We start from the raw sequence: 18,615 nt of genomic DNA, 5'->3' as shown, positions 1-18,615 counted from the left end.
TCTGTATTGTGTGTGAGGATGTGGTAGTGATCATGTCACTGGGCTAGGAGGTCAGAGGTTCCAGCTTGAGGGGACATGGGTTCAAATCTCACCACAGTAGCTGGTGGAATTTAAATTTAATTATTAAAATCTGGAATGAAGAGCTGGGAAGCATCAGCAACTGTTGCAAGAAAAGCATCTGGTCCACAATGCCCTTGGGGGAAGAGGATGATCAACAAATACTGACCTCACTAACATCACCCACACCCCGTACATGAATAAAGGAATAAAACATTCCGGGTAACTCTGGATTTATATTGCTCATTTCTTCCCAACTGGTGGATTCACCCATCGAGGGTTTATCCCCTGGTCAAACCTCCCTCATCTTGAACTGATTAAAATGAAAGTCTGTCACCCCCCCCAAGCATGTGGTGAAATTCCCTTGGATTCTGTGCGGATAGTGTTTTAGTCAGAGTCTTTGCTTCCTCACCTCAGCTCTGTGTTCCGTTCCGTCTTCCTCTCTCCCACTCCAGGGGTGGTGTTCCATTACCGTGCTGCCAGCAACAGGTACTCCCTCACCTTTGAGGCTGCCTCACAGGCCTGTCTGGACAACTCAGCGAGGATCGCCAGTCCCCACGAACTATTGGCTGCTTTTCAGGACGGCTTCGACCACTGCGATGCTGGTTGGGTTTCTGATCAAACTGTCCGGTGAGCAATGAAAACTGCACACACTCACTCCTGACACACACACACTCCTCACAGACTCACTCCTCACATAGACACACACACTCACTCACTCCTCACACATTCACTCACTCACTCCTCACACATTCACTCAATCCTCACACACACTCACACACACACACTCACTCCTCACACACCCACTCACTCACTCACTCCTCACACATTCACTCAATCCTCACAATTATACACTCATACACTCACTCACTGATGCTCACACTCACTCACACACTCATTCATTCACTCACTCATACACTCACTCACTGACACTCACACTCACACACACTCATTCACTCCTCACACACACTCACTCAGACAGACACATTCATAAAGTATAACAAACTAACAGAGACAGGTACACACAGACACACAGGAACACAAAATGACAGACACACACAGGTACATACAGACATAAAATAACACCCACCAAAACATACTGGAACAAAATCAGACAGAAACACATACACACAATAACACACCCATGAACATGTACTCAGATCTAAACACACATGGACACATACACATGGATACACACAGAAACACAGTCACAAGGACACAGACGTACAGTTATGTTTTACCTGCTGATTATAGTTGTCATACTGAGCTATACAGTATCAGAATAACAGCCTCTCAATATCAAAACAGCATGAAGACAACTCAGGATTTGCTAAAAGGACCATGTATTCTTTTCTATAAAACCCAGCATCTACTTCTGCCTCTCCATCTCCTCCTTGTTCCTGGTTTCTCACTGTGTGTCCCTGGGATTTACTCCGCAGGACAGTGCTGAGAATTCCTGTTGGCTCTCTGTGTAGAGGGTGTCAGATGACAGTGTGATAACTGGACTTAGATAGGGTCAAATAGTCAATAAAAGTTCAAGGTAGATAAGTTGAATGCATTTCAAATTTGACAGCACAGCAAAACTAAAATTCATCGCTGAATAAAATGAAGTTGGTGGATCTGACTGATGAAGTGTAGACTGTTTTTCCAGATTCCATCCACAATGTTTGAGTCACAGGAATTCACAAGCACATTAAACATTTCTGTCAGGACATCAGACAGAGCACATACATTTGTGTGCTGTTTTCAACCATCTGATGTTTCAAAGTACTATACAGCCAATGGAATTTTTTAAACTTGAAATCCAGTCCGAGAGTCATACAGTATGGAGACAGGCCCTTAGGTCGAACTAGTCCATGCCTGTCACTAAAAGAATCCCACAAAAACAATGTGAAAATGATGGAATAAGCTAATTTTGCCACAATGATAATTGAGGGGTAAATTGATGAGGGAGAATTCTCTTTGCTCTTTGTTGAATGAGTGCCCTGGAATGTAGCCTGGCCTACACATGGCTCCAGACCCACACCAATATGGCTGAATCTTAACTGCCCTCTGGGTGATTAGAGATGGTCAATAACTGTTGGCCCAGTCACTGACATGCACATCCCATGTTTAAATAATAAATAAATAAATATGTGGCTGACTCTTTATCGTGAGATTTGTGATCCTTGGTTTAAAACCCTTCAACTAGGGGGAACAGAGTCTCTGAAGCTAATTTGTCAAGTGTCTTTCTCTACACATCCTGGATGACACAGTTTCTGATCAGATTCCCTACAGTGTGGAAACAGGCTGTTTGGCCCAACGAGTCCACACCGACCCTCCGAACAGTAACCCACCAGACCCATTTCCTTCTGACTAATGCACCTAACACTATGGGCAATTTAGCATGGCCAATTCACCTGACCTGCACATCTTTGGCATGTGGGAGGAAACTGGAGCACCCGGAGGGAACACACGCAGACACAGGGAGAATGTGCAAACTCCACACAGACAGGCACCCGAGGCTGGAATCGAACCTGGGACCCTGGTGCTGTGAGGCAGCAGTGCTAACCACTGAGCCACCATGCTGCCTGCTTTGTTTTTCTGAAATTGATTCACAGAATTTAATTAATCTAGTGGGTGGCACAATGGCTTAGGGTGCTCCGGTTTCCTCCCACAGTCTAAAGATGTGTAGGTCAGGTGAATTGGCCATGTTAAATTGCCCATAGTGTTAGGTGCATTAGTCAGAAGGATTACTGTTCGGATTGTCGGTATGGACTGGTTGGGCCAAAGGGCCTGTTTCCACACTTTAGGGAATCTAATCTAATGTACTAGGAACACTGAATCATGTCCTTTGCTGCACAAATCCTTGAGGTTGCAGTGACTGATTGTTAGGTTAGACTCCCTGATGTACCAGGTGGTCTTCAGACACTGGAGAGCAGATTCCTTCAGCAGTTGCCTCGCACTGGCATGGTTCTGAGTTAGGTCAGGGTTTAAAGAAACACGACTTGGGAAACAGCTCATCCCAGACTGCCATCATTGTATCCAATTTTACTTCTGACATGGTGAAAAATCAGTCTTTTCGATGAAATACAAAACCAACTCAGGTGGATGTAAAACTGTCCAAAACTTATTTTGAAGAAGAACACAGAATCCCTATAGAGTGGAAGCAGACCATTTGACCCATTGCGTCCACACCGACCCTCTGAAGAGCATCCCACCCAGATCTACCCTATCCCAGCACTTCCCATGGCTAACCCACACAGCCTGCACGTCCCTGGATACGATGGGCAATTTCCCATGGCCAATACGCCTAACCTGTACATTGTTGGACTGCGGGAGGAAGCCAGAGCATATGGTGGAAACCCACGCAGACATAGTAAGAATGTGCAAACTCCACAGACAGTCGCCCGAGGCTGTAATTGAACCTGGGTCCCTGGCGCTGTGAGGTAGCAGTGCTGCCCCTGGGAAGTTGTATTTATGAACCACATTAAGAATCCCCATTATCTGCAGGATGAGATTGCATTGGAGAGGGTGCAAAGGAGATTTACCAGGATGCTGCGGGCTGAAGAGTTTCAGTTATGAAGAGAGGTTGAACAGACTGGTGTTGTTTTCCATAGAGCAGAGGAAAGAAACTGAAAGGGGACATAGAGTCATAGAGGCATAAGCATGGAATCAGACCCTTCTGTTCAACATGTCCATGCTGATCAGATATCCTAACGTAATCTAGTCCCTTTGCCAGCACTTGGCCCATATCCCTCTAACCCTTCCTATTCATATACCCATCCAGATGCTTTTTAAATATTGTAATTGTACCAGCCTCCACCACTTCCTCTGGCAGCTCATTCCATACATGCACCACCCTCTGCATGAAAAAGTTGCCCCTTCTGTTCCTTTTCAAATCTTTACCCTCTCACCCTGAACCTATGCCCTCTAGTTTTGGACCCTTGTCAATTTACCCTATTCATGCCCCTCATGATTTTATAAACCTTTCTAAGGTCACCCCTCAGCCTCCGACTCTCCAGGGAAAACAGCTCCAGCTTATCCAACCTCTCCCTGTAGTTCCCACATGTTTGAGGTGTATAACATTATGAGGGGCATAGACTGGGTAGATAGGAAGGAACACTCCCCTTGATGGAGGGATCAGTGACCCTGAGACATAGATTCAAGGTAAGGAGCAGAAGGTTTAGAGGAGATGTGAGGGAAATATTCCTTCACCCAGAGGGTAGTGGACGTCTGGAACTCACTGCCTGTAAGGGTCATAGAGGTAGAAATGCTCAGAACATTTAAGAAGTATTTAGCTGTACAGTTGCGATGCTGTATGGTCTGAGAGCTGGAAAATGGGATTAGAATAGTTAGCTGATTGTTTTTAATCAGTACAGACTTACTGAGCTGAAGGGCCTTTTTTAAGCTGTGCATCCCTGTGACTCTAGAGTAAAGTCACCGTAGTCGAATCAGAGCTGCTCCCTCATGAGAGAGAGAGACAGACAGACATCTGATGGGTCACCACGCTCCACTGTGCAGTGGCACGGTGGCTCAGTTGCTCTCACTACTGCCTCACATCACCAGGGACCTGGGTTCGATTCTAGCCTCGGGTGACTATCTGTGTGGAGTTTGCACATTCTCCTTGTATCTGCGTGGGTTTCCTCCGGGTACTCCAGTTTCCTCCCACAGTCCCAAAGATATGCAGGTTAGATGAATTGGCCATGCTAAATTGCCCATAGTGTTCAGGGATGTGTGAGTTAGATGCATTAGTCAGTCGAAATATAGAGTATTAGGTAGGGAATGGGTCTGGGTGGGTAACTCTTCAAAGGGTCAGTGTGGACTTGTTGGGCCGAATGGCCTTTTCTGCACTGAAGGGATTCTATGATGATACGTCAGGTGAGGGGAGGCGTTGAGTAGGAGAATCCTTTATGACAACCTTAGTCAGTGCAGGAGTTGAACCCGTACTATTAGCATCACTCTATATTGCAAATGAACTGTCCAGAACCAAACCAACTACCACCTAATACAGCTAACGTAACCATTTATCTCTTTGCTCTATATTCCAGAGAGAAAAAACAGTAATACTTGGAAATGAGCATACTGGTCAAACTGGAGCACTGTCCTGAGGTGAACAAGACAGCTCCTGCCAGTATGTGTCTTTCGCAGGTTTTACTGGGAGCTTGCTTTGTGCCAGTCAGCTGTTCTTAAAATAGTGGTCACTCTTCAGAAAAATAATTAACCGGCTGCGATGCATTTTGGGATGTCCTGAGACAGTGAGAAGTATTGGGGGTGGAATGGTGGCTCAGTGGTTAGCACTGATGCCTCACAGCACCAGGGACCCCAGTTCGATTCTAGCATCGGGGGGACTGTCTGTGTGGAGTTTGCACATTCTCCCCGTGTTTGCGTGGGTTTCCTCCGGGTGCTCCGATTTCCTCCCACAGTCCAAAGATGTGCAGATTAGGTGAATTGGCCATGCTAAATTGCCCATAGTGTTCATGGATGTGTAGGCTAGGTGCATTAGTCAGGGGTAAATATAGAGGAATGGGTCAGGGTGGGTTACTCTTCGGAGGGTCAGTATGGACCCTTGGGCTGAAGGGATTCTATGAACTTTTATCAATGCAAACTCCTTTCTCATGTGGATACTGGGAGGACGCTAATGCAGAGAACGTGAAACACCAACAATCCTGCCTTTTGGCTTGTGACAACAGCTCAGTGTGCCCAGCTCAATGCATTGTCTTCCAAAACACTGGCATGGAAAATTCACCACTGAGTGCCAGGTTCGTATTGAGTTGCATGGGTAATGGGATGCAGTGGGCATTGGGTGAGGTGGCACTGTCAGATAATCCTGGCAATGTGGAGCTGGACTTGCTCACATTGTTATTGAGGGATGTTTGAGGCCAGATAGAACTGAGAGCAGATGATGGTTATATGTTAATTGAGGGTAATTGAACTTGTTTGGGCACGTATATATCTATACATAAGGAATGAGTAATCAGTGTTGTTGGAGTTGATGGTTCGTGTGTTTGAATAAAACCAGGAGGAAACACAAACTAGGCCAGGTCTCAGTGCAGCCAGCATTTTAACCTCTGGTGTTAAATTCTGCATGACTTGTAGATAGAGGCTGTGTCTTTTGCCAGGCTGTGCACCCCCTCACCAGCCCACAAAACCCCCCAGGAGATACAGTGAAATAAATATTCAGCACAGACATTAGCACTTCTTCCCTTCAGGGACTGTGTTGGAGCAATACTTCTTAGAGATCAGTTATAAATTCCAATTAAAATATAAACTTTGCTCACCTTCCTATTTAATGAAACTAATTAACAGGACAATGCAACAATTTACTCCCAATAAAAATACACAATGTTAGAAATTGCCTCCCCACAATGCTGCTTATTTCCATCATGGTTTCAATTTTTAATCTTCTTTTGAACTCTCTGTTCTACAGTGAATTAGTTTTATTTAGTTCCCCATTCTGCTGCACTCCTGCTGTTTGGTTTCTGCTTCTCCCTCTCTCATCTTCAGCACTGACTCACTGTAATTAATCCCAAACTGGACTTCACAATAACTCAGGCCGTTGGCTGGGTTTTGCCACATCAAACCTTGCAGAACAGAAGCTTTCTTCACTCTTGATGTCCCTGCATCGTTAAAGAGAGAGATGAAGCAGGCACCAATTAATCTTCACTGAGTTGACTGTGGTTCTCCTCGGCTGATATCCAATTTGGATCCTATTGGCTCAGCAAACAATACTTTCATTGAGTCTTACTGTGAGGCAACAAGGAATTGTTGGCTGGACTCAGATCTGTCAGTGTCAACTCATGACCATGTTCCTCTTTCCCTTTCAAGAGAACAGAAGCCGTTAGAAGGCAAAAGAAAGGAAGGCAAATCCTGGCAGTGCCACGAGGAAGGGTATTGGGCACTGACTGAACGTCTTTTCCAACTGAAAAGTCAATGTACAATGGTCTGAATCACCTCTCTCTGTGGAGTGTCACTCTCAGTAGTCAGTGGACAGTGTTTAAAATAGGGAGCAGGAGGTTTAGGAAGGATTTGAGGAAAAGTCTTTTCCACTCAGAGGTTTGTGGATCTCTCAAACTCATGTCCTAAAAGGGTGGTAGAGGCAGGAATCCTCAAGAAATTTAAGATTTATTTAGATGAGCACTTGAAACACCACAGCACACAAAACCAAATGTTGGAAAATGGATTAGGTTAGTTCGATGTAGGCCAGACCACATAAGGAGGCAAAATCCTTAACTCTACAGAACATGAATGAATCTGATGGATTTCTAAAATAATAATTGATACTGTCATAATTAGTGAGACTAGATTTATATTCAATCATTTTTAATTAGTTTAGTTTAAATTCCAGAAGCTGCAGTAATGGGGTTTGAACCTCTCCCCGTCAAACCTGGACCTCTGGATTATTAAACAAAAAGAAGAAGGTTCTGAAGAAGGGTCACTGGACCTGAAAAGTTAACTCTGCTTTCTCTCCACAGAAGCTGCAAGACACGCTGAGTTTTCCCAGCAATTTTTGATTTTGCTTCTGGATTGTTAGTCTAATGATACTACCACAATGCCTCCACTTCCCCACCCAGGCTTATCTTTTCTTCATTGGCGAGTGTTTCATTTTTGTATTTCATTCTCCACCTCCCGACAAGACAATTAACAACAACAATGTTTCTAAAACACCTTCAGTGAAATGTCCTAAGGTATGATCGGATATAATTCAAAACCAAGTCACTTAAGGAGGCATTGGGTCAGGTGAGAAAGAGCTTGCTTTGAGTAGACAGCTTTTAGGAATTATAGGAAAGGATAATGGGGAATCTGATAGGTTTACAACAGGAATTCCTCAAACTCATAGCCTCATGAAAATGCAGCCACCAAGTGGTGAAGCAAATAAAATAGGAATGCTCCCTAAAGACAACATAGCTCTGAGGGGGCATCGTTGAATCCCAACAGTGTGGAAGGAGGCCATTTGGCCCATCCACATTAACCGTCCTAAGAGTGTTGCGCCCAGACCCACCACCTCACCCTATCCCTGTAGTGTGCAGGCTAATTGCGAGCCTGCACACTACGGGAAATTTAGCATGGCTAATCCACCTGGACTGTGGAAGGAAACCCAAGCAGACACAGCGAGAAAGTGCAAACTCCACAATGGAATTGCTAAAGGAATGCAATATAACAGAAAGGAAGTGTTGTTACAACTGGACAAGGCATTGGTGAGATCCCAACTGGAATATTGTGTGCAGTTTGGTCCTCTTACTTGAGGAAGGATGTAATTGTGTTGGAGACAGTTCTGAGATGGTTCATTCGATTAATTCCAGAAATGAAAATCATGTCTTATGAGGAAAGGTTGAGCAGTTTAAGCCTATACTTGCTAGAGTTTAAGAGGACAAGAGGAGATCTAATTGAGGTATATTAAGGATTTGCCCCTCCCCTGAGCTGCTGTGATCCTCAGGTTAAACCACCTGCAGCTGTCTCTATCTAAGAGAGAGCATAGAATCTCTACAATGTGGATGCAGGCCCATTCAGTCCACACCAAACCTCCAAAGAGCATCCTACCCAGACCTACCCTCCCACCCCACCCCCTGTAACCCCGCATATCCCATGACTAATCCATCTAGCCTGCACATCCCTGGGTACTATGGGTAATTGAGCATGGCCAATCCACCCTAACCTACACATCTTTGTACTGTGGGAGGAAACTGGAGTGCCTGGAGGGGACCATGCAGACACGGGGAGAATGTGCAAACTCCACCCAGACAGTCACCCAAGGGGGTCCCTGGCGCTGTGAGGCAGCAGTGCTAACCACTGAGCCACCGTGCCGCCCAGTGGTCTAGTAAGACTATGGCTTTATTAGATGCTAAATGAAATTGACAAAGTAGATGTAGAGCGATGTTTCCTCTTGGAACAATTCATAAATGAATATGCAACACACTTAGATCATTCATTAAAATGAACTTTCCTCCATCACTACTCCTTTTTGTTTTTTTAATGGAATGGAGGCATCACTGGCTAAGCCAATATTTATTATCCAGAGGGCAATACAGAATCAATTGTATTGTTGTGGATCTGGAGTTACATGCAGGTCAGACTGAATAAAGAGGACAGATTTCCTTCCCTCAAGGACATAGAGTCATAGAGTCCTACAGCACCAAGACAGTCCCTTTGGCCCAAACTGGTCCATGCCGACCAAAATGGCCATCCACGCTCACCCCATTTCCCTGCACTTAGCCCATATCCTTCTAATCCTTTCCTATCCATGTATTTGTCCAAATGCCTTTTAAATGTTGTTAATCTACCTGCCTCAACCACTTCTGCTGGCAGCTCACTCCATATGCCTACTGCCCTCTGTTTAAAAATGTTGCCTCTCAGGTTCCCTTTAATTCTTTCTCCTCTCACCCTAAACTGATGCACTCTAGCCCTCAATTCCCCAACCCTGGGAAAATACCGTGTGCATTCACCCTATCTGTGCCTCTCATGATTTTATACACTTCTTTAAGATACTCCCTCAGTCTCCTACGCTCTAAAGAAAAGGTCCTAGCTTGTTCAACTGCTCCATAGAACTCAGATCGTTGAGTCCTTGCAACATCCTTGTAGATTTCTTCAGCGCTCTTTCCAGTTTAATAACATCCTTCCTGTAGTAAGGTGACCAAAACTGAACACAATATCCCAAATGCAGCCTCACCAATGTCCTGTACAATTGCAACATAGCTTCCCAACTTCCATACTCAGTGTTCTGACTGATGAAGGCCAGTGTGCCAAAAGCCTTCTTCACTGCCATGTCTACCTGGGACTCCACTTTCAGAGAACCATGTACCTGGATTCCAAGGTCCTTCTGTTCGACTACAGCCGTAAAGGCCCTACCATTCACCATGAAATTCCTACCTTGATCTGATGCAAGACCTCACAATTATCTAATTAAACTCCATTTGCCATTTCTCAATCCACTTTCCCAGCTGACTGAGGTCCTGCTGCAATAACTGTCCACGATACCGCCTATTTCAGTGTCATCTGCAAACTTGCTAATCATACCTTGTACATTCTCATCCAAATCATTGATATAGATAAAAAACAACAAGGGGCCCAGCACCGACCCCTGAGGTACTCCACTAGTCACTGGCCTCCAGTCTGACAAACAGCTTTCCACTGTTACACTCTGCTTCCTACCATCAAGCCAACTGTCTATCCAATATGCCAGCTCTCCCTGGATTCCATGTGATCTAACTTTCCAATGCAGCCTGCCATGTGGAACCTTAGCAAAAGCCTTGCTGCAATCCATGTAGACTATGTCTACTGCCCTGCTCTCGTCAACCTTCCTGGTCACTTCATCAAGGAACTCTATCAAATCTTTGAGGCATGATTTCCCATGTACAAAGCCATGTTGACTACTCCTAATCAAGCCCAATCTTTCCAAATGCATGTATATTTTATCCCTCAGAATCTTCTCAAGTAACGTACCCACCACAGATGTTAAGTTTTATTGGGCTATACTTCCCAGGTTTTTCTTTGTAGCCCTTCCTGAATAAAGGCACAGCATTTGCTACCCTCCAGTCTACCGGTATCTTACCCGTGGCTAACGATGACACAAAAATATTAGCCAGGTCCCTTGCAATTTCTTCTCTAGCTTCTTGCAGTGTCCTTGCATATATCTGGTCAGGATCAGGAGACGTGTCACCTTCATACATTTTAATAGCCCAACACCTCCTCTACTGTGATGTGGATTATCCCCAAGATATGATCACTAACTCACCTAACTTCCAAATTCTTCATGTCTTTCTCCACGGTAAACATAGAGGAGAAATATTCATTTAGGACCTCACCCACCTCCTGTGATTCCAGACATCCATGTCCACTATGGTCCTTGAGGGGTCATATTCTCTCCCTAGTGACTCTTTTTTCTTTAATATACTTAAAGAACCTCCTTGGATTCACCCTGATCTTCATAGCCAAAGCTATCTCATGGCCCCTTTTCGCCCTCCTGATTTCCTTCTTCAGTAAACTCCTGTATCCCCTTTTTACCTCCAGGGATTCCCTTGGTCCCAGCTGCCTGTATCTGAACCATATTTCCTTCTTGTTTCTGGTCAAAGCCTCAATATCTCATCATGCAGGGTTCCCTATTCCTGCTCCACTAATTTCCTTCTTCAGTAAACTCCTGTATCCCCTTTTTACCTCTAGGGATTCCCTTGGTCCCAGCTGCCTGTATCTGAACCATATTTCCTTCTTGTTTCTGGTCAAAGCCTCAATATCTCATCATGCAGGGTTCCCTATCCTGCCAATCTTGCCTTTCACCCTCACAGGAACATTTCAACCTTGAACTCTAACTATCTCACCTTTGGAGGCCTCCCATTTGCCAGAGGTCCCTTTGCCTGCAAACAAACTCCTCCAATCAGCCCCTGCACGCTCCTGCCTAATTCCATCAAATTTCACCTTACCCCAATTTAGAACTTGAATCTGTGGACCAGTTTTGTCCCTCTCCATAACTATCTTAAAATTAATAGAACTATGGTCACTGGTCTCAAAGTGTTCCCCCACTGTCACCTGACCTGCCCTATTTCCCAAGAGTAGATTGTGTATTGCCCCTTCCTGAGTGGGACCCTCTATATACATGATTCAACTCGATGTGTTGGTCGCTATTGCTAATGTTTCTTCAAGGTTGATTTTTGTTAAATGATTTTAAAATTCACAACTGTCAGGTTGAGACTCAAACACATTGCAATGGGGACTTGTCCAGATCTTACATCAATGAAACAACCACTATATAACTTCTCCAACAGAGTTCTTTTTGATCATCCACCTGTCTCTCAGCAATCCTATAGTAAATGGTTTGATTTTAACAGCGGGTGTCAGTCACAGAAGCAGCTGTTGTCATGTGCAAGAAGCATAGAAAATTAAGCAAGAAAAATGCAAACTTCCCAATAAAGTCTCAGATTCCAAACAAGGACAAGTTGTTTTGTTTTCGCAAAGACAAAGTAAGGCATCTCGGAGAGTAAGCTGCTTTCATACTGCCTCATAATAAAGTTAAACAGTGCCACCTCTCTAATCCAAACTTTTAGGATTGAGATTTTACCAGATTTTGGAGTTTTCTGGATTATGGAGTGATTTTAGAATTCCAAATGACAAGCATGTGAAATGGAAAATGCCATATTAACCTGAAATTAATACATTGATAAACTTTACAAAGAAAGAATAAAAATTGTTTTGCTCATCCAAATATTGTATCGCCTGCTCCCAAAGTATTTTACTAAACAGATGCTGTGAGCTGTTTGGGAATTTAAAGAAAAATCCTGGAAAACTGGTAATTTTTGTATGACAATTTCCAGACCAGAGAGATTACTGCATATCACTTCCTTGAATTTTTACAATGAAAGGATGAGAACCAAATTGAAAGTGTATATTTTTTGGCACTTTCAGTCTCCAATCATAACACTTGCTTCAAGCTAATGATAGCTTTGGAATGTGCAATTATGTAAAATTAATAGCAGCTTTGGGATGTGAAATGGCAGATAATTTGATTTCACCTCAATACCCTATAATCCTTCCGAATACATCTCCCTCCCCACAAAAGAGTGATTTCAAGTGTGCAATCACTTCTTTCAGTACTCAGTAATTCTCTTACCTCTTTGTTTTGAAGGTGCAGCATTTTCCTAGGGATGTGCCCAGGGGATCATTTGTTTTTCCTCCATTTTCCATCTGTCAGAGTTCCCTGCATCGGAAGTTTGATCAAGTCCCTCTCCAGTGCTTGAGAAAAAATGTCTTGCCTTGTACTCCGCTGCATCCTGTGGGAGTGTCACATTGTTGGAACTGCTGGGCAACGCTTTAAACGGAAATACCTATCTGCTCTCTCAGCTCTAAGTGTAAATAAATCTCATGGCATCATTGCACAGAAGAACACCCAGTTTTCCTTGATGTCCTGGGCTGTAATTTATCCTTATGTCAGCCCCTGGAAACTGATGATGTGGTCATGATAACCTTGCAGTCTGTCGATTTTGCTGTGGACATATTCATTTTGCAACATTACAAATGTGACTAAACTTCTGATGTATAAAAACAGAAACTCAGCAGGCCTGGCAGCATCTGTGGGAAGAAAGCAGAGTTAACGTTGTTGAGAACTGTGGGTGGCCAGGAGAGTGTGGTATTTACACTGAAGCCAAAGTTGGAGGGGAGAGGGGTGGGGAGAGGTGAGTGGATATTACTTTTTCTTAGCTACTGACAGTCCAAATGAAGAGTTACTGGACTCAAAATGTTAACTCTGCTTTCTTCCCACAGACACTGCCTGACCTGCTGAGTTTCTCTGGCAATTTCTGTTTTTGCTTCAGATTTCAGGCATCCACAGTTCTTTGTTTTACTTCAAAGGTACAGACTTGGCTGTAAAGTGGGCTGGGACATGCTGAGGTTGTAGAAGGGTGGCTGGATATTACATGCACCCCACCTGGTTGTGTTGTTGGTGGGGAGGGAGAGGGATGCATATAAAATCGGTCAGACAGCCAGCCCACTACCCTCACACCCACCCTGAAGCTCACCCATCAACATGGAGGGTACAGGTTCCAAGGTTGGCTTGGAAATAAATAAAGGATGGTCAGCTAGGCTTGTTTGAAGCTCAGTTCAGCCCAATATTATAGTGTTCACCCCATGAAAAGATTGGCATACGTGAAAAATGGTGAGAATAAAGGGGTGCTGTCAGATGGAGATTTTAGATCATTGAATCCCTACAGTGTGGAAGTAGGCCATTCAGCCCATACTGCCCCCACTGAAGAGCAACACTTCCCCCCCACCCATCACCATAGCCTTGCATTTTCTATGGCTAATCTAAATATCCTTGGATGCTACTGGGCAATTTAACGTGGCCAATCCACATGACCTGCATATCTTTGGATTGTGGGAGGAAACCGTAACACCCGGAGGAAGCCCATGCAGACACAGGGAGAATGCGCAAACTCCACACAGACAGTCACCCAAGACTGGAATCGAACCTAGCTCCCTGGCACTGTGAGGCAGCAGTGCTAACCACTGAGGTACATGACATCCAGAATCCCTCTACCCTGCCAGGTAGTACCCTCTTTATTCTGACCCGCATATACATGAAATCCATTGTCCCATGTCCGTCAGTGGGGGCGGTATGGGCTGAATGGCCTACTTCCACACTGTAGGTGCTGACCACTCCAGAGGGTGTGATATCCCATTTGCCCTCAACTGAGTGGTAGAACTCCCACTTTCCATCAAATGAGCTCAGCCACAATGATTTATATCTTGGGGGGTAGACTTTGCTGTTGGCCTGTTGGCATTTCTTCTGGGTGGGTGCCAGGTGAGGGGATTGCTGACATCTTCTGCATCCAGAACTTGTGCCCCAGCAGCTCTTATGGAAGGGGGTGGTAGTGACTTAGTGATCATGTCACTAGACCAGAGTAAACCAGAATACCAGGCTAATGCTCTGAGGGCGTTGGCCTGAACCTGACCATGGATAAAATTTGAGATCAGTAAAAATCAGCAATGTAAATCTTGCCCAGTGGTGACCATGTTGATTATAATAAAAACACCATCTGGTTCGCTAATGCCCTTTGGGGATACAAATCTGCTGTCCTTACCCAGTCTGGCCTACACATGACTCCAGACCCACAGTATTGTGGCTGGCTTTAACTGGCCTCTGGGCAATAAATGTTGACTGAGACAACCATGTCCATATCCCATAAATGTAAAAAAAAAGCCTCTGACTTTTGAGGGGCGATGGGGAAGGAAGGTTTAGTTTAATTTTAGTGGTCTCGGGTTGTGTATATAATCGATAAAAATAATCCTGGATTCTTCTGTTCCATCACATATTGATGTTGAAAGTCTAGAAGTAAATGTAATCTTCAGTTCCTGGACGCAGTCAGAGAGGTCACGAGGTCACATATATGGGTGGTTGGTTTACCCGAAACACGACTTGGGTAGTGTCTCCCACCCATCCTCCTCCTCTAACCAAAACAAAAGCTCTGTGTGTCGGTTGATAAGGTGACAGGTGTTTTCTTCCATGTTTCATTTTTTTCAGCTGTCTGTTTGGGAATTTAGAATAGTGGGAATGGAGGTTAGGGCAGTTGAATTTTCCTCCTGCAGGACGTGGGAGGTAAGGGTCACCTCTAGTGTCCCTGCTGACTTCATTTGTGGGAAGTGCAACCAACTCCAGCTCCTCGAGAACTGCGTTAGGGAACTGGCGCTGGAACTGGATGAACTTTGGATCATTTGGGAGGTGGAGGGGTTTATTGAGAGGAGTTACAGGGAGGTAGTTACTGTCAGGGGTAGGAAAGGGAACCGGCAGGCAGTACAGGGATATCCTGTAGTGGTTCCCCTCAACAACAGGTTTTGGATACTGTTGGGGCAGATGACCTACCAGGGGTAGGTCATGGGGTACAGGCTCTGGCACAGAGTCTGTCCTTGTTGCTCACAGAAGAGTAGAGCTTCAGGCATTGGGAACTCCATCGTTAGGGGTACAGAGAGGAGGTTTTGCGGGAACGAGAGAGACTTGCGATTGGTGTGTTGCCTTCCAGGTGTCAGGGTTCATGATATCTCTTATTTTGTTTTGGGATGCCTGAGGGGGAGGGGGAGCAGCCCCAAGTCGTGGTCCACATAGGCACCAACGACATAGGTAGGAAGAAAGGTGGGGATTTAAGGCAGAAATTCAGGGAGCTAGTGTGGAAGCTTAGAACTAGAACAAACAGAGTTGTTATCTCTAGTTTGTTGCCTGTGCCACGTGCTAGTGAAGTGAGGAACAGGGAGAGAGCAGAGCTGCACACGAGGCTGCAGGGATGGTGCAGGAGAGAGTGTTTTGGATTCTTGGATAATTGGAATTCTAGCAAGTTTTGAGAAGATTTGTAGCTCAGGTTGAGGTTCTGGATGTAGGTTTGCTTACTAAGCTGCAAGGTTCATTTTCAGACATTTCGTCACCATACTAGGTTACATCTTCAGTGAGCCTCCGGACGAAGCACTCCTGGTGTTTTCTGCTTTCTATTTATATGTTTGAGTTTCCTTGGTTTGGTGAAGCCATTTCCTGTGGTGACATCATTTCCTATGGTGATGCCATTTCCTGTTCTTTTTCTCAGGGGGTGGTAGATGGGGTCCAAGTCAATGTGTTTGTTGATAAAGTTCCGGTTGGAATGCCATGCTTCTAGGAATTCTCTTGAGTGTCTCTGTTTGGCTTGTTCTAGGTTGTCCCAGTCGAAGTGGTGTCCTTCCTTATCTGTATGTAAGGATACTAGTGAGAGTGGGTCATGTCGTTTTGTGGCTAGTTGATGTTCATGTATCCTGGTGGCTAGATTTCTGCCTGTTTGTCCAATGTAGTGTTTGTACAGTTCTTGCAAGGTATTTTGTAAATGACATTAGTTTTGCCTGTTGTCTGTATAGGGTCTTTCAAGCTGTTTTAGTGTGTTGGTGGGTTTGTGGGCTACCATGATGCCAAGGGATCTGGCAGTCATTTCCGAGATGACTTTGATGGAGGGGAGAGTGGCTAGGGTTTCTGGACACGTTTTGTCTGCTTGTTTGGGTTTGTTGCTGAGAAATCGGCAGACTGTGTTCATTGGGTACTCTTTCTATTTGAATACACTGTATAGGTGATTTTCCTCTGCTCTGCATAGTTCCTCTGTGCTGCAGTGTGTGTTGGCTCATTGGAATAATGTTCTGATGCAGCTTTGTTTGTGGATGTTGGGATGATTGCTTCTGTAGTTCAATATTTGGTCTATATGTGCTGTTTTTCTATAGGTGCTGGTTTGAAATTGCCTATTGGCTGTTTGTTCTAGTGTGACAGCTGGAATGGCAGTTTGTTGTTGTTTTCCTCCTCTTTAGTGAATTTTATGCCAGTAAGGGTATTATTGATGGTCTTGAAGGTTTCCTCTAATTTGTTTCGTTTAGTGATGTCACAGGTGTCATCCACGTAACAGACCCAGAGTTTAGGTTGGATGGTTGGCAGAGCTGTTTGTTCGAGTCTCTGCATTACTGCCTCTGCTAAGAACCCTGATATCGGAGATCCCATGGGTGTTCCATTGGTTTGTCTGTAGGTTTGGTTGTTGAAGGTGAAGTGGGTGGTAAGGCATGGGTCCACGAGCTTGACAATACTGTCCTTGCTGATGAAGTTAGTTGTGTTTAGTATATCTGTCTTTGGGTCTTCTAATAGTGTTGTCAGTGTTTCCTTGGCCAGGTTAATGTTGATGGATGTGAACAGGGCTGTTACATCAAAGGAGACCATTATTTCATCCTTTTCTATCTTGGTGTCTTTGATGGTCTTCAGGAATTCTTGGGTGGAGTGGATGGAGTGGCATGAGTCTTCAACTAAGTGTTTTAGTCTTTGGTGTAGCTCCTTGGCCAGTCTGTAAGTTGGTGTTCCAGGTAGTGAGGCTATGGTTCTGAGGGGACCTCCTGGTTTGTGAATTTTGGGCAATCCATAGAAGCTCTTTCTGGAGAAGGTGGGACCTCTACAAACAGGATGATCTTCACCGGAACCAGAGGGGTACCAATGTCCTGGAGGAAATTTGGTAATGCTCTTCAGGGAGGTTTAAACTAATGTAGCGGGGATGGGAACCTGAGTTGTAGTTCCAGTGCACAGGAGGTTGAAGGTAATGAGGTCAAGGATAGGTTCACAAGGTCATGAAAGGGCACCAGCAATCAGGGCTTCAATGCCAGGAGCATCCAGAATAAGGTGGGTGAACCTGCAGCATGAGTTGGTACCTGGGATTTCGATGTTGTGGCCATTTCAGAGACATGGCTAGAGGAGGGACAGGAATGGTTGTTGTAGATTCCGGGATTTAGATGTTTCAGTAAGAACAGAGAAGATGGTAAAAGAGATGCCATTCCAGCTGTCACACTAGAACAAACAGCCAATAGGCGATTTCAAACCAGCATCTATAGAAAAACAGCACATATAGACCAAATATTGAAGTATAGAAGCAATCATCCCATTAGCATTGTTAGTCAAGGGTAGTATTACAGCAGCTGAGAGACCATTTGAGGACTCATCCACTGAGGTAGTTTGGGCTGAGGTTAGAAACAGGAAAGGAGTGGTCACCCTGTTGGGAGTTTTCTATAGGCCTCCGAATTGTTCCAGGGATGTAGAAGAAAGGATAGCAAAGATGATTCTTGATAGGAGTGATAGTAACAGGGCAGTTGTTATGGGGGACTTTAACTTCCCCAATGTTGACTGGGAATACAATAGTTCAAGTAGTTTAAATGGGTCAGTTTTTGTTCAATGTGTGCAGGAGGGTTTCCTGACACAGTATGTAGACCTTCCACCCTACAAACCTCCGCATAAACCAAATCATCCGCCGACATTTCCGCCACCTCCAAAAAGACCCCACAACCAGGGATATATTTCCCACCCCATCCCTTTCTGCCTTCTGCAAAGACCGTTCCCTCCGTGACTACCTGGTCAGGTCCACGCCCCCCTACGACCCACCCTCCCATCCTGGCACTTCCCCCTGCCACCGCAGGAACTGTAAAACCTGTGCCCACACCTCCTCCCTCACCTCCATCCAAGGCCCTAAAGGAGCCTTCCACATCCATCAAAGTTGCTCCCGATGCGGTCTCCTCTACATTGGGGAGACTGGACGCCTCCTAGCAGAGCACTTTAGGGAACATCTC

At 44.9% G+C, this 18,615-nt stretch overlaps 1 protein-coding gene across 2 annotated transcripts in view; it reads left to right on the top strand.

Moving 5' to 3' along the window:
• LOC122565446 (neurocan core protein-like) overlaps positions 1-18,615 on the top strand; it is a 251,842-nt gene that overhangs the window by 77,263 nt on the left and 155,964 nt on the right. For both annotated transcript variants that reach the window (XM_043721435.1, XM_043721436.1), the window contains exon 4: positions 513-687. In XM_043721435.1, coding sequence (XP_043577370.1) covers positions 513-687 — 175 coding nt within the window. The remainder of the gene's footprint in view (positions 1-512; positions 688-18,615) is intronic.

The sequence above is a fragment of the Chiloscyllium plagiosum genome, chromosome 31 (genome assembly GCF_004010195.1).
Source record: "Chiloscyllium plagiosum isolate BGI_BamShark_2017 chromosome 31, ASM401019v2, whole genome shotgun sequence".
In the NCBI taxonomy this organism is placed as follows: Eukaryota; Metazoa; Chordata; class Chondrichthyes; order Orectolobiformes; family Hemiscylliidae; genus Chiloscyllium; species Chiloscyllium plagiosum.
Note: the sequence above shows the minus strand (reverse complement) of the source record. Positions and strands in the feature narration are given on the sequence as shown.